Source organism: Triticum dicoccoides, chromosome 7A (genome assembly GCF_002162155.2).
Source record: "Triticum dicoccoides isolate Atlit2015 ecotype Zavitan chromosome 7A, WEW_v2.0, whole genome shotgun sequence".
Classification (NCBI taxonomy): Eukaryota; Viridiplantae; Streptophyta; class Magnoliopsida; order Poales; family Poaceae; genus Triticum; species Triticum dicoccoides.
Genome location: NC_041392.1, coordinates 25,631,706 through 25,644,414, shown reverse-complemented (window position 1 = coordinate 25,644,414; position 12,709 = coordinate 25,631,706). Strand labels below are relative to the sequence as shown.

At 44.8% G+C, this 12,709-nt stretch overlaps 3 protein-coding genes across 4 annotated transcripts; all 3 read left to right on the top strand.

Moving 5' to 3' along the window:
* The first annotated feature begins 359 nt into the window (after positions 1–359).
* Positions 360–4,136, top strand: LOC119329072. The gene is made up of 2 exons (XM_037602055.1): positions 360–2,837; positions 3,801–4,136. Exons 1-2 carry the CDS (start codon positions 891–893, stop codon positions 3,924–3,926), a joined length of 2,073 nt encoding a protein of 690 aa, XP_037457952.1. The 5' UTR covers positions 360–890; the 3' UTR covers positions 3,927–4,136.
* Positions 4,137–7,427: 3,291 nt separating this feature from the next.
* LOC119328095 lies at positions 7,428–10,520 on the top strand. 2 transcript variants are annotated; one of them, XM_037601132.1, is made up of 5 exons: positions 7,428–7,560; positions 7,963–9,901; positions 9,997–10,101; positions 10,245–10,346; positions 10,473–10,520. In XM_037601132.1, exons 2-3 carry the CDS (start codon positions 7,969–7,971, stop codon positions 10,005–10,007), a joined length of 1,944 nt encoding a protein of 647 aa, XP_037457029.1. In that variant the 5' UTR covers positions 7,428–7,560; positions 7,963–7,968; the 3' UTR covers positions 10,008–10,101; positions 10,245–10,346; positions 10,473–10,520. The 2 variants fall into 2 exon arrangements, with proteins under 2 accessions (XP_037457029.1, XP_037457030.1); XM_037601133.1 differs by lacking the exon at positions 7,428–7,560 and having other exon boundaries at positions 7,589–9,901.
* A 10-nt stretch (positions 10,521–10,530) lies between these two features.
* LOC119332927 lies at positions 10,531–11,703 on the top strand. The gene is made up of 4 exons (XM_037606011.1): positions 10,531–11,162; positions 11,242–11,499; positions 11,577–11,610; positions 11,696–11,703. Exons 1-4 carry the CDS (start codon positions 10,938–10,940, stop codon positions 11,701–11,703), a joined length of 525 nt encoding a protein of 174 aa, XP_037461908.1. The 5' UTR covers positions 10,531–10,937.
* Positions 11,704–12,709: the final 1,006 nt, after the last annotated feature.

The following is a 12,709-nucleotide window of genomic DNA, read 5'->3' as shown; positions in this document are numbered from 1 at the left end:
CCGACCCAAATGCGGAAGCGGGCATCCGTGTCCGTTTGGCCGACTTAAACGGACAAAAAGCGGATGAAATCGAAGTCCATTTGGGTCGGCCCGTTGGAGTTGCTCTTACCGTGGGTGAATTGATTGTGTTATCGAAGATTGGGTTTGTCCGGACAGATGAAAATTGTTTTGTATATAGAAAAACAAGAGGGGAGAAAATCGGTGGAAGGGATATTTGCTTGATCAAACTTTACAGAGTTTGAATCCAAACAAGTTTAATATCGAGAGTAAAGAGAAACGGAGGAGTTACCTCCCCCAACAAACCCACTCGTGCGCCCCCTCCCCCAACACCAATCGCCGTCGCATCCACCCACCCACCCACCCCCAATCCGCCTCGCCCCCCGGTGAGGTTCTCCGGTGTCGGCTGGCCAAGACCCGGACCGAGGTGCTCCGCTGCAGGCCGGCCTCCACGGGCTCCTCTGCCACGCTCACGCCGACGGCCACGGTGCTGCAGGACCTACGGGAGGTGAGCTGCGGCTGCGCACGGATCTGTCCCCTACCTCCCCTCCCCAGCCGGCGCTCCCCCTCTTCTCCGACGAACCTACGGGTCTGCTGCTCCCGCGCTGGATCCGGTGGTCGATCCAAGCCACCGCACCCAGGTTCATCTCTCTCGGCGGATCTGGCCGTCGGCGAGGAGACCAAGCCCGTCATCGCCTCCTGCGCCGGGCCTCTGATCTTGCCGTCCCCGAGACTAGCGGGAGCAGGGACGTCCTGGGCGACCACGGCGACGAGCGTGTTGCGGGCGAGGTGCGGCGCGACTGCCTCTGCCTACTGCCAATCCCCAAGTGATTTCTCATACAATCCTCTGCAATCTGCATCTTGATTTCTCGCACACTTCAGAGTTCTCCGACATGATGGATACACTTCTAAGCCTTGCTGGCTACGTAGCCAGAATCGTGTACCCTGTACTGCTGTGGCTGCTGGTGTTTGCCATCGTTAGCTTCGTCGTCTCCATACTGCTGCCGTCGGGCATGGACGAGCACCCCTTGTTCACCTGCATTGTCACCATCTTCCTGACAGTGGTGGTGATGACAACTCCTCGAGATACATTTGTAAGCCTTGCTGGCTACCTTCCCGGAATCGTGTACCCTCTGGTGGTGTGGTTGCTGGTGTTTGCCGTCATTAGCATCGCCCTCTCCATACCGTTCCCATCGGCCATGGACGAGCACCCCTTGCTCACCTCCATTGTCACCATCATCCTCACAGTGGTGGTGACCAAAACTCCTCGAGATACATTTGTAAGCCTTGCTGGCTACCTTCCTGGAATCGTGTACTCTCTAGTGGTGTGGTTGCTTGTGTTTGCTGCCATTAGCTTCGTCATCTCCATTCCGCTGCCGTTGGCCATGGACGAGTACCCCTTGCTCACCTCCATTGTCACCATCATCCTCACAGTGGTGGTGATGAAAACTCCTCGAAATACACTTGTAAGCCTTGCTGGCAGCCTTGCTGGCTACCTTCCCGGAATCGTGTACACTCTAGTTGTGTGGTTGCTGGTGTTTGCTGCCATTAGCTTCGTCATCTCCATACCGTTGCCATCGGCCATGGACGAGCACCCCTTCCTCACCTTCACTGTCACCATCATCCTCACAGTGGTGGTGATGAAAGCTCCTCGAAATACACTTGTAAGCCTTGCTGGCTACATTCCGGGAATCGTGTATACTCTACTAGTGTGGCTGCTAGTGTTTGCTGCCATTAGCTTCGTCATGAACTTACTGCTGCTGTCGGCCATGGACGAGCACCCCTGGCTCCCCCCCATTGTCACCATCTTCCTCACAGTGGTGGTGATGACAACTCCTCGAAATACACTTGTAAGCCTTGCTGGCTACCTTCCTGGAATCGTGTACACTCTACTGGTGTGGCTGCTGGTGTTTGCCGCCATTAGCTTCGGCATGTCCTTACTCCTGTGGTCGGGCATGGACGAGCACCCCTGGCTCCCCCCCACTGTCACCATCTTCCTCACAGTGGTGGTGATGACAACTCCTCGAAATACACTTGTAAGCCTTGCTGGCTACCTTCCCGGAATCGTGTACACTCTACTGGTGTGGCTGCTGGTGTTTGCCGCCATTACCGTCGCCATTAACATCGTGTACCCTCTCTTACCGCTGCCGTCGGTCATAGACAAGTACCCCTTACTCATGTTCACTGTGACCATCTTCCTGACAGTAGCGCTGATGAGAACGCCATGGGATACAATTCTTGGCCTTGCTGGCTACCTTCTTGAGACCGCGTACTTGCTGCTGCTGTGGCTTCTTGTGTTTCTGGCTATTAGCGCAGTTGTTAGTATACTTGTGCCTTCAGCCATCAAGGAGTACCCTGACTTATCCATCCAGGTCACCGTCGGCCTCACGGTGGTGCTGAGAATCCCAGCTTTAGGGGGCACAATCCTCGACATCGTGTGCCTGCTGCTGGTGTGGTTTCTGTTGTTCTACTCCATTAGTGCAGTGGTCGGCGGAATACTTGTGCCGTCTGCCGCCAAGAAGTGCCCCATGTTCACCTTTGTGTTCGTGGTTGGCCTCACGCTGCTGATGATGAGAGTGCTGTGGGGATGGGGCACAACCGTCCAGCTGCCTGCACGGGTCTCTCTAGCTCCCACGACCTTGCCTTTGGACGAGTTGGTTTTGGATGATTCTGTCAGGTTCGCAGAGTCTTGTCAGATGGATCTCATCTTCAGAGACACTGAAGAAATGAAGGTGGAACACAAGAGGGATATGGAGAAGATCATCCCAGGATCCAACCTGCAGGATCTTAAGCATGATGTGCTATACCAAGGAGCAATTCCGAGATTGGTCATCTACACGGTTACGATCCTGATTATTACCATGGCCTGCATGATCAAATTCTTTACTGAAAATGCATATCATGAGTTGATCAATAGATGTGTTCTCAAGGGAAATGCTTTGGCTAAGGATGCGCTGGGAAGTTTTCGTCGGCACATCCTTCGTTATGCCTTGAGGATTTCTAAATAGTACTTGTATTCGTGTTGGACCATCCGAGCTTTTCCGGGAGCGCTTGTTAATGTATATCGTATATATGCTTGTACGCACAGATATAGTTCGTTAGGATCGCCAAGTTACTGAATAGTTAGGATACGATCTGAAGATTGTATGCAGTTGTAACCAACCCTGTAAAACCATGATATTGTTCAGTATATATTCCCTAAAAAATGATATTGTTCAGTATATAAATAGAGGCGTAGCCATCAATTTAGTTGTGCGCATTGATCATTCTTTCTGTTCTTATATCCACTTCAGGAGTGGTTTTCAAACTGAAAAGCTCTTGGGAAATCTGATGTGGTTGATTGTGAAAGAGCCCAAATAGTCAGTGCAGCACTGCACCTTGTACCATTTTAACTTGTATATGTTGATTGAATTGAAACGATTACAACTGAATATGGCCTGAATCTTTGAATATACTGTAGTCGCCAATGTTTAGAAGTTGGAGCAGCTAGATCATGATTGTTATGTGTCTTAGTGCGTTATTTGCCCGCACCCTTGGCCTGTCAACCTATTAAAATTATGTTATGCATTTGTAATGATGTTCACTGGATTAACTGTGCTGTTACAGCAGTCTTCATTCTGCTGCTGAGGCACACACCCTTTGCCCAGTTAACTATTTAGGGAGTTTGACAATATTGGCATGAAATAACTGAAGTTATTTTTCCTGTGTAGCAGGAATGCTTGAAATTTAGATTTAGGACTGACTGAATAATGTACTGATCAGACATCATGTTATTTATGTAAATGTCTTGTCTCTTATTTCAGTTTGGAGTTTGCACAGAGCAGTTTTCAGGGTTGATCTTGATTTCTGAAATACCAATAATAGTGTGGCGGCGACGAAAAAAGATCAAAATTATCTTAGCAATTCATCTCAAAGCAATGTTACTATGAATTCTTTCAAAGATCTGACATGTATGACTCTTGTGTTGTTTCCGTAAATCTCGACTGTATTTTGGATGTTGGTATATGATGGTATCAGGTCAACTTTCAAACTTGAAAGAAATGCCGAAGAACCTTAGGGAGAAATGTGATCAGAACGATGTCACTATTCTGTTTATATTTCTTTGTTCTTTTGAGATGAAAACAAATCTTGCCTTCTTTATTAATCCAGCATAATGTTCATAGGACCACGAGCTGGGTCATGAGGACATATACGGTGCAAATCGCATTTGTATACGGACACGGTGCTGACTAGGCACGCCACGTGGCGTGGGACCTGTTGTCAACCATTGAATGGTATAGATAGGGCTTGTGGCCTGTTTTTTTGTGTGAAATCCCATCGAAATTATTTTTTCTCACAAAAAGGCCACTGCCACGTGTTGGTCTATCTGTCAGCGAGCAAATTATGTGCAAAAATGGTGGCTGACAGCATAGATGTGCGTCTGCATAACCAATGGACCAAGAAGCCTTTTTTGTACTTTTTTTTGAGACAATGGACCAAGAGGCGTTTTTTGTACTAAATGGATATGATATGCACTCTATATATTCGGTAGGACTTAAGCGGGCTCGACACCCTACGGACCATTTTGCACTGTTATTTGTTACAAAAAAATTTAAATTATATGCAACTTATAATTGAGCATTATAAACAAAATAAACTGCAGAATAAAAATGAACACTTTTATATAATACATAAATATTTTATTGAAAGCACGGAAATTTTAAATATATATTATCATTTATTTAAATATGTAGAAAAATTACTTTGATATTTTCATTGAATATGAAAATTATTACGTGCATAATTTTCTAATTTGCAATTTAAACATATGGATATTTTTTAAATAATACGTGAATAATTTTATAATGTAATATTATTATATATATATTATTTATAATATAAGATTATAATTTACATATATTTTATCAATTTCTGAAGAAAAAAATAACACTGTCGGGTGGGTTGGTTGCTACGCGCACCTGATGACTATATGTCACTGGTTTGAATCCTAGCCAACGATTTTGACATTATATGAATATATGTTTCTTAAAACAGGAACAATTTTATAGACTACATGGGTATTTTGTTAAAACTGTGAAGAGTTATAAACTTATATAAGCATTTATTAAAATATATAGAAAAATTATTAAAGCATGAACACTTTTATATACTACATTAATATTTTGGTAAAACTGTGAAGATTTGTTTCTAAAAAAACTGTGAACATTTTAAACTTATGTAAGCATTTAAATATATATAATTTTTTTAAAAAAATCTTAAAGCACGACACATGATTATGATTTACATATTCGTAAAAAAGATTATAATTTACATATAGTTTAGTTTATGTTAAAAAATAGCACTGCAATATGGTTTAGGGTCTCCAGCTAGCTTAAGTCTGCCTCGATATATAATGTACATTTGCAATTTTAACAGGAAACTGTTCTTGGTGCATTGGTTAGGCATGATCTCCTCCATTCTGTAGATCACCAGTTCAAATCCGGCTGGTGACAATTCATTTTTGAAAATTTATTCTGAGGTGTTTTTCACAAAATAACAAGACACACACCCTATATCTACCCTTCAGTGACTGACAGTGGGCCTGATGCCCATGTGGCGCGTCTAGTCAGCTCTGTGTCTGTCTACAAATGCAATTTGTACTGTATATGCACGCCAAAGCCAACTTATAGCATCAATTCAATGTATGTCGCAAGTTTTGGCACTAAAGCGATTTTTTCTCGTCAAGTTTTAGCACTTGTGGTGTAATTGACTCTAAAAGAAAACTCGCTACTTGTTACAAGAAGAGAAAGGTGTAGTTTTCCCCCTCAAATGTGGCTAATCGGATCAAATACACCCCAAAAACGTGGCGGAGCTCGGCCGAAGTTGGGGACGCAGGGAGGCGGACATGACGGCCGGCAGCGGCTTGAAGTCGAGCGCCCACAAATTAGTAATTTTTGGTATGCACTGCCACGTCAGCACAATGTAAAAGGCAAAACCATCTGAAATCCTCCCCAAAACCACATTAGGAGGAGATTTATCCGGTATTCCAGATTTGAGGGGATTAAATAACCGGTTTTAGAGTTTGGGGGGTATTTCATCCGATTAGCCACATTTGAGGGGGGAAACTATACTTTTCTCTTACAAGAATATTAATGGCCCAGTACTGCTAAGCAGGCGAGGCTGGGCTGCCCAGTGGAGGCCTTTTTCGCAAGCCCATGCCAGCCGACGTCCTGTGAAAATGGCCCAGCTGAAGCCGCCGCCGACGAACCGCTGGAGGCGCGCGCGCTTGTTGGTCGCGCCCAGCCCTGCTGGCTGCCCCCGCGGTCGCTGGAGCTGCCTGTCCGGCCGTTGCTTGCCGTGTCCTCGCCGTAGCTGGTTGGAATATGGTAGACGTGGCTCGATCTCGCGACTGTTTATGGAGCAGGAGTGAGGAGTGTATGAAGCTGAGCAGGAGGGAGGGAGGAGAGGAGTCTCGGTTCTGTGCATCCGGCAGATAACACAGACACGGCCACACCGGAGATGCAGAGCATGCATGGCATGGCATGGCACCCATCTACCTGCATGCAACAGATGTCTCTCTGCCGCTGCGCAGGAGAGGTGGGGGAGGGGAGGTCAGCCGACTCCTCATCTTGGCATGGCGTCGAATCGAATCCATCTGCTGTCACCTGCCCAGATTCACCGCATCCACTGCAACAGCGCCATTTTTTCCCCGGCGTCATGGGCACTGCTACGCTCGTTCAGGTGGTTTGTAGCCTTGTGCCGCCGGCGCCGCTTGCATGCCCGGCCCAGGCCCAGGGTGGTGGATGTCCAGCCAGGTCTGCTCTGCGGCGACCTGACGTGCTGCCGTGTGTCCCCGTCTCGTACGTGCCGTCTGTCGTTCGTTCTTGTTCCTTCATCCGGCAAGGGAATCTTTCTTCTCTGCTCCTCTCATTCTCAGCTCTCGCTCGGTATGTAGCCCCTGGAATCGGGCCCTGGGTTCAGCGTGCACCCGGCAGGCAACACGCCAACACCGTCCACCACGGACATGGACCTGCCATGCCAAAGCATCCACCTGCACGCAACAAACGTCTCACTGCCGCTCCGCATCTCGCTCGGTCAGTAGAAACAAGCATAGGCCGTCGAGCTCCTTGTTTTGCCTGGCGTCGAAAATGGATCGGCTGTCCCCCGCACTGCACCGGCAGCGGTGCATCGCCGTTTCCTCCCGGCGGCGGGCTCCATCTCCATGCATGCGTACGTGCCCGCCCGGCTGGAGCTGGAGGTTTCAGCAACGATGACCTTCAGCCACGCATTGCCACGGTGCCGGGTTGGGTGCCATGCCAGCTGCTCCGATCAGTTGTCATCGCACTCGATCGGGCAGTGTCGGCTGCTTGCCCGTCCGCGATCACTCGCGCCACATTTCACTACAACACGTACGTCATTAGGAGGCATTTCACTCGCGCGACTCGGGACGGAGGAGGAGGAGGAGGAGGAGGAGGAGGAAGAAGGTGGCCTCGCACGCATCAGCTTTGTCCTTCCCATGCCAGACTCGCCCACGTTCGGTTGCTGTTCTTGATCCAACGCCCCGGTGCACACAAGGTGTTTGAGGTAATGCCCCTGAATTTTTCTACTTCATTTTACTTTCCTTTTGTGTTTGTGCTAGATGTTCTGTATGAACAATCATTTTGGCACGACATTGTGCAGTTTGACTATTGTTGGAGAAGCACTGAACTGATCAATACATGTAGATTAGTACTATATATAACACTAATTACTGGCACTTTCACAATAAGCTAGTTGTACTCCCAGAAGTAGTGTGCAACAACGACAAGGAACAACTGAAAGTTGATTTGGTATTTTTGCTAGTTAAACTGACACTGCTTCTAGAAATTCCTCTTTGCTTCTGCTCACATTCAAATATTTATTATAGAATTTTTATGTGGCCTCTGCTTTAGTATGTTACATAACTTCTTCTAAGCACCTCATGTTGAAGAACTTGGTTTTGTTCAGTTGAGAATGGATAGGAGTTGGATGCGAGCAGCAAGGTCTTCCGCCGAGTATTCTGAAGGAACTAGCAACTTCATAAAATTTGCTTTTCGTACGTCAGCAAAAAGTAATAGGATTCTCTGCCCTTGCAAGATATGTGTAAACTCTCATTGGTTAGGTGAACTTGAAGTCTATGATCATTTGATTTATGATGGATTCATGGCTGGATATACCACATGGATTCATCATGGAGAAAGTATGTGGCCCTCCGAAACAACTTCAGGTCCTAGTTCACAGTTTGAAGAATATGCTGATAGTGATGAGATGGATGAGATGCTACTGGAAGGATTCGGGATGTATGATACTCGTACTTTAGGAGAGGAGCAAGAGTCTGAAGATGACTTGGACGATGATGCTGAAGCATACTATAGATTAGTTAATGATGGGTGCCAAGAGCTGTACCCAGGTTGCAAAAGATTCTCGAAGCTGCAATTTTTGGTGAGGTTGCTTCACATCAAGAATATGAGGGGAATGAGCAATGTCTGCTTTGATGAGGTATTGACGCTAATTAAGGAGGCACTTCCAGAAGGTGAGGCCTTGCCCAAAAAATTTCATGGGGCCAAAAAGTTTGTGAGAGCCATTGGTATTGGATATAATAGTATAGATGCATGCAAAAACGATTGCATTCTATTTAGGAAGGAACATGCTGATGCCATATCATGCCCAGTGTGTGGCACAAGTAGATGGAAGAGCGTAAATACTGGAGTTGATGGAAGGCGTGTCCACAAGGTGCCTCAAAAGGTGGTTCGTCATTTCCCGCTAAAGAAGAGACTCCAAAGGTTGTTCGCTTCTACAAAGACGGCATCAGATATGAGGTGGCACAGCGAAGGCCGCACAAAGGACGGCTTGATACGACACCCAGCTGGTTCACCTGCATGGAAACACTTTGATGCTATTCACAAAGACTTCAGTTCAGAAGTTTGCAATGTTAGATTTGGATTGGGAGCTGATGGTTTCAACCCTTTTGGAAATATGAATCTCTCATATAGCATATGGCCTATCATCTTGATCCCCTACAACCTTCCTCCATGGATTTGTATGAAGCAATCAAACTTTATCCTCTCTGTCATCATTCCTGGTAAAAAATCTCCAGGGAAAGACATGGATGTTTACATGCAGCTGACCATAGACGATCTTCTGGAGCTTTGGAATGATGGAGTCTGGACTTATGATGCCTCTCGATCTAAGAAGTTTCTCTTACGCGCCGCACTACTATGGACAATAAGTGATTGGCCTGGGCGTGGATCTTTGTCTGGAGAAAATATAGCAGTTTGCTCCCATTGTCTATCAGAGACATGCTCTCTTTGGTTAAAGAATGGACACAAGAAATGCTATATGGGACATCGCAGATTCTTGGAACCTAATCACGAGTTTCGATTTGATGCTGAGTCATTTGATGGTTTTGAGGAACATCGAGAGCCTCCCGTTCCCCTTTCATCACATGAAATTTCAATATTGACAAAGGACATGAAAACTACATACGGGAAACTGCAGCAGAAGAGCAGCAGGAAGCGACACCGTAATCAGGTAGATGAGAATGATACAAGCGTGCAGCAAGACACTTCAATATTCAGAAAGAGAAGTTGCTTCTTTCAGCTGCCATACTGGGAAACACTTCTATTGCGTCATAATCTGGATCCTATGCACATAGAGAAGAATGTGTTTGAGAATATTGCCCATACCCTTCTGAATGTTAGCAAAAGATCAAAGGACAATCTAAATGCACGTCTTGACCTACAACAGTTGAATATACGCCAAGACCAACATCCAGATTTAACTGGAAGTAAACCATACCTACCTCCGACATTATACTACTTGGATTCACATGGTGCTAAGATGTTTTGCCAGGTTCTAAAGGATGCTAGGTTTCCTGAGGGCTATGCATCCAACTTGCACAACAAAGGTGAGTACTCAATGGTGTAGTTTTGTATCCTATGCTAAATATGTGTTCCACATATAAGCTTGTGATGAGTTTCTTCATCATATTTGTGTGTCCAGGAAAAATCTGAGAGAAACAAAGCCACTTGGGCATCGCAACTCGAGGGATGCAAGGGGACCCACACCGCTGGGTCACGAAGTTTTGCAGTTGTCCTTGATCAAATGGTAATCAATATTCCTTGTTTTATTTTACCCCATAATATTGATTTGCTATCTAGATCTGTTGCCTTGGTGTCTTTGTCCTTTTTTTGGCTCTTTCTCTTTTGTCTTTTTTGCCTTGGTGTATCAACATTTCATCTCTGCTACAGGAGATGGTAGAGGGTAGAGAAATTGGGCGTGCCGAGCTTTACGTGGTTACGCATACAAAAAACAATGGATATCCAGTCAACCAACAAAGCGGAGTAAAAATGGTATATGTAGTTCACTTCATAGTGCTCTGTTCTATTATATTCCTAGTTAGCTTTCACTTGATACTGCTTTGTTCAGTGCTTCATAAAATTCATGCTTGCAACCCTACTGTTATATGAACCTTTCAGGATGACATTAAAAAAAGGATTCGGGAAGATCCTTCTTTGATTGGTGAGGATGCCCGTGATGGTGATCTTTATTCATCAATTTTCCCAAAAGAAAAGAAAGGAAGGCCAAGTGGCCTTGGTCTATTAGTAGGTGGAGTCGCTTCGGAGCGCCTTGCTCAAGTTGAAGCTGAACTACATGCTGCTAAACAAGAGAACATGGAGCTTCGGCATGTGGTGCATACTCTGGTGGCAAATCAAACTTCAATAATGGCCAAGAGTGAGAGAATGCAAGAACAGTACAATGAGCTAAAAAGTTTGATCATAGCTTCTAGGGGGTCTGTTGAAATGGGAGAGATTCCAGAAAAGGAGCTTCCAAATAAAGATCCTTCTAAGGTGATTCTTGTTTCATCTCTTAAATTAAGTCACATTATTTGAGCATTTACTACTAGCTAAATATGATTCTCCACATACTAGGACTTGGAAAACATGAATGACGAAGAACAAGCAACTTCACTTTCATATACTACCAAGGCATCCGAGGCAATGGCTGCTCCAAGGCATCCAGATAAGGTGAAGGCAACCCAACTAGAATCAAGGATAACAGAATCAGCACTACCAAGTCTTGCGCCTGTGCCAAAACTGAAGAAGACAAAGACAACTAAACATAAGAAACCAGGAATATTTCAAACACCACTCCAAAAGGGGCCAAAGGTGATTTTTCTATATTCGTCTCAACTTTTTAACCAACTAGCAAATTAGAAGGGTTACTTAGTACTATTGCAACTTACAGGACGAATTAAAAGATACCATAAAGTGTGGCATGGAAGTTAGTTTGACGTCACCAAACAGTGCAAGTGTGGTGGCAATGGGAACCATTCAGAAAACTGATAGAAAAGCTAAAGCTATTGATGGTCAACCACTAGCTGATTGTGTTGAAGTACTTGTCAACATCGTGCTCAAAGAAACAACTGAGCTGCCTCGTGCACAAGGGAAAATAAACAGGCTAGGAAATGCCCAAGCTAGGTGTATTCCATGGCCACGCAAAAATGTATGATACGTGACACTTTGCTAACTCATCTGCCCTGTTCTTATATATGCAACTATTCTGACCTCTTTTTCATGCAGATTATGCAAACAGACCGTACTACTGTGCTGCATTGTAAGGTACTATCATAGCTCATAGTTGTGTTTTGTGCTCATATTATGTATAACTATACATGATTTTTATTTTTACCCAATTGTAGGTTTCTAGTGTTTGTAGTTAGATGTCTTTCAACAATAGTGAGAATGTGGATCCCAACAAAACAACTACTGGAACTCAGGTGACCAACCATCAGACTGGTTGCAATACTTCAGAAGGTGCAGTGAGGAATACACTGAAGAGAAAGAAAGTTTCTGAGACAACAAGAATGAAAAAATGTACTCAAGCAATCTCTGCTACAACCGGAAACAACATACTTAGGAATTCGGGCAGGGAAACATGAAAGATGGTCATAAGTGAGTTGTACATGCCTTTTCCTGTAACACTTGTTCGTATTGTTGTCACAACAGTAGGAAGTGACCTGTGTGTTTCTGATTGATACTTCGATATTGTTTCTGAATTTGTGAAGATGTTCTGATGGTGATGCTTTGCATTATTCGCGTGCACGATGATACTTCTAGCCGATGCAAGCTTCTCAATCTTTTTTTCTACTGTATGTGTGTTTTTACAGAGCTAGATGCAAATTATTGAGCTTGCTGTAACATTGGTTTTATCATATTCTTATTATGCATATGTAAAGTTTGTGGCATTCTTATGTGCCCTGGAAACATTTTGGAGGCAATACAAAAGACGCCACATAATGGTTTTGAGGCATTCTTTAGAAATGCCAGAAAAATGTCTTGAAGGCAGTATGAGAGATGCCAGGCATAATTTTTAGAGGCATTATGAGAAATGCTACAAATAGTCTTTGGAGGCATTTTGAAAAAATGCCTTCAATTGAGCTTGTTGGCGTTCTGGAAAAATGCCTGCGTTTAATCTTTTTGAGGCATTGTGGAAAAATGCCTCAAATTGAGCTTGCTGGCGTTTTGAACATGCCTCTGTGTTGACCTTTGGAGGCGTTCTAGAAAAATGCCTCAAAAGATCTTTCCCTTCGTGACCATCTCTAGCATATTTGGAAAATGCCTTCTTTTCTCTAAGCTGGCATTATAGGGGCTTTTTGAGGCATTTTAAAGTGCCTGCAATTGACGTACGTGTTGTAGTGTTTGGTCGCCACTAA

Coding starts and splice junctions, on each gene's coding strand:
- LOC119329072 (XM_037602055.1), top strand. CDS start 891: ATGATGGATACACTTCTAAGCCTTGCTGGCTACGTAGCCAGAATCGTG. Junction 2,838..3,800: donor CGAGATTGGTCATCTACACG/GTTACGATCCTG, acceptor CTCTTATTTCAG/TTTGGAGTTTGCACAGAGCA.
- LOC119328095 (XM_037601132.1), top strand. CDS start 7,969: ATGGATAGGAGTTGGATGCGAGCAGCAAGGTCTTCCGCCGAGTATTCT.
- LOC119332927 (XM_037606011.1), top strand. CDS start 10,938: ATGAATGACGAAGAACAAGCAACTTCACTTTCATATACTACCAAGGCA. Junction 11,163..11,241: donor CACTCCAAAAGGGGCCAAAG/GTGATTTTTCTA, acceptor TGCAACTTACAG/GACGAATTAAAAGATACCAT. Junction 11,500..11,576: donor TTCCATGGCCACGCAAAAAT/GTATGATACGTG, acceptor TTTTTCATGCAG/ATTATGCAAACAGACCGTAC.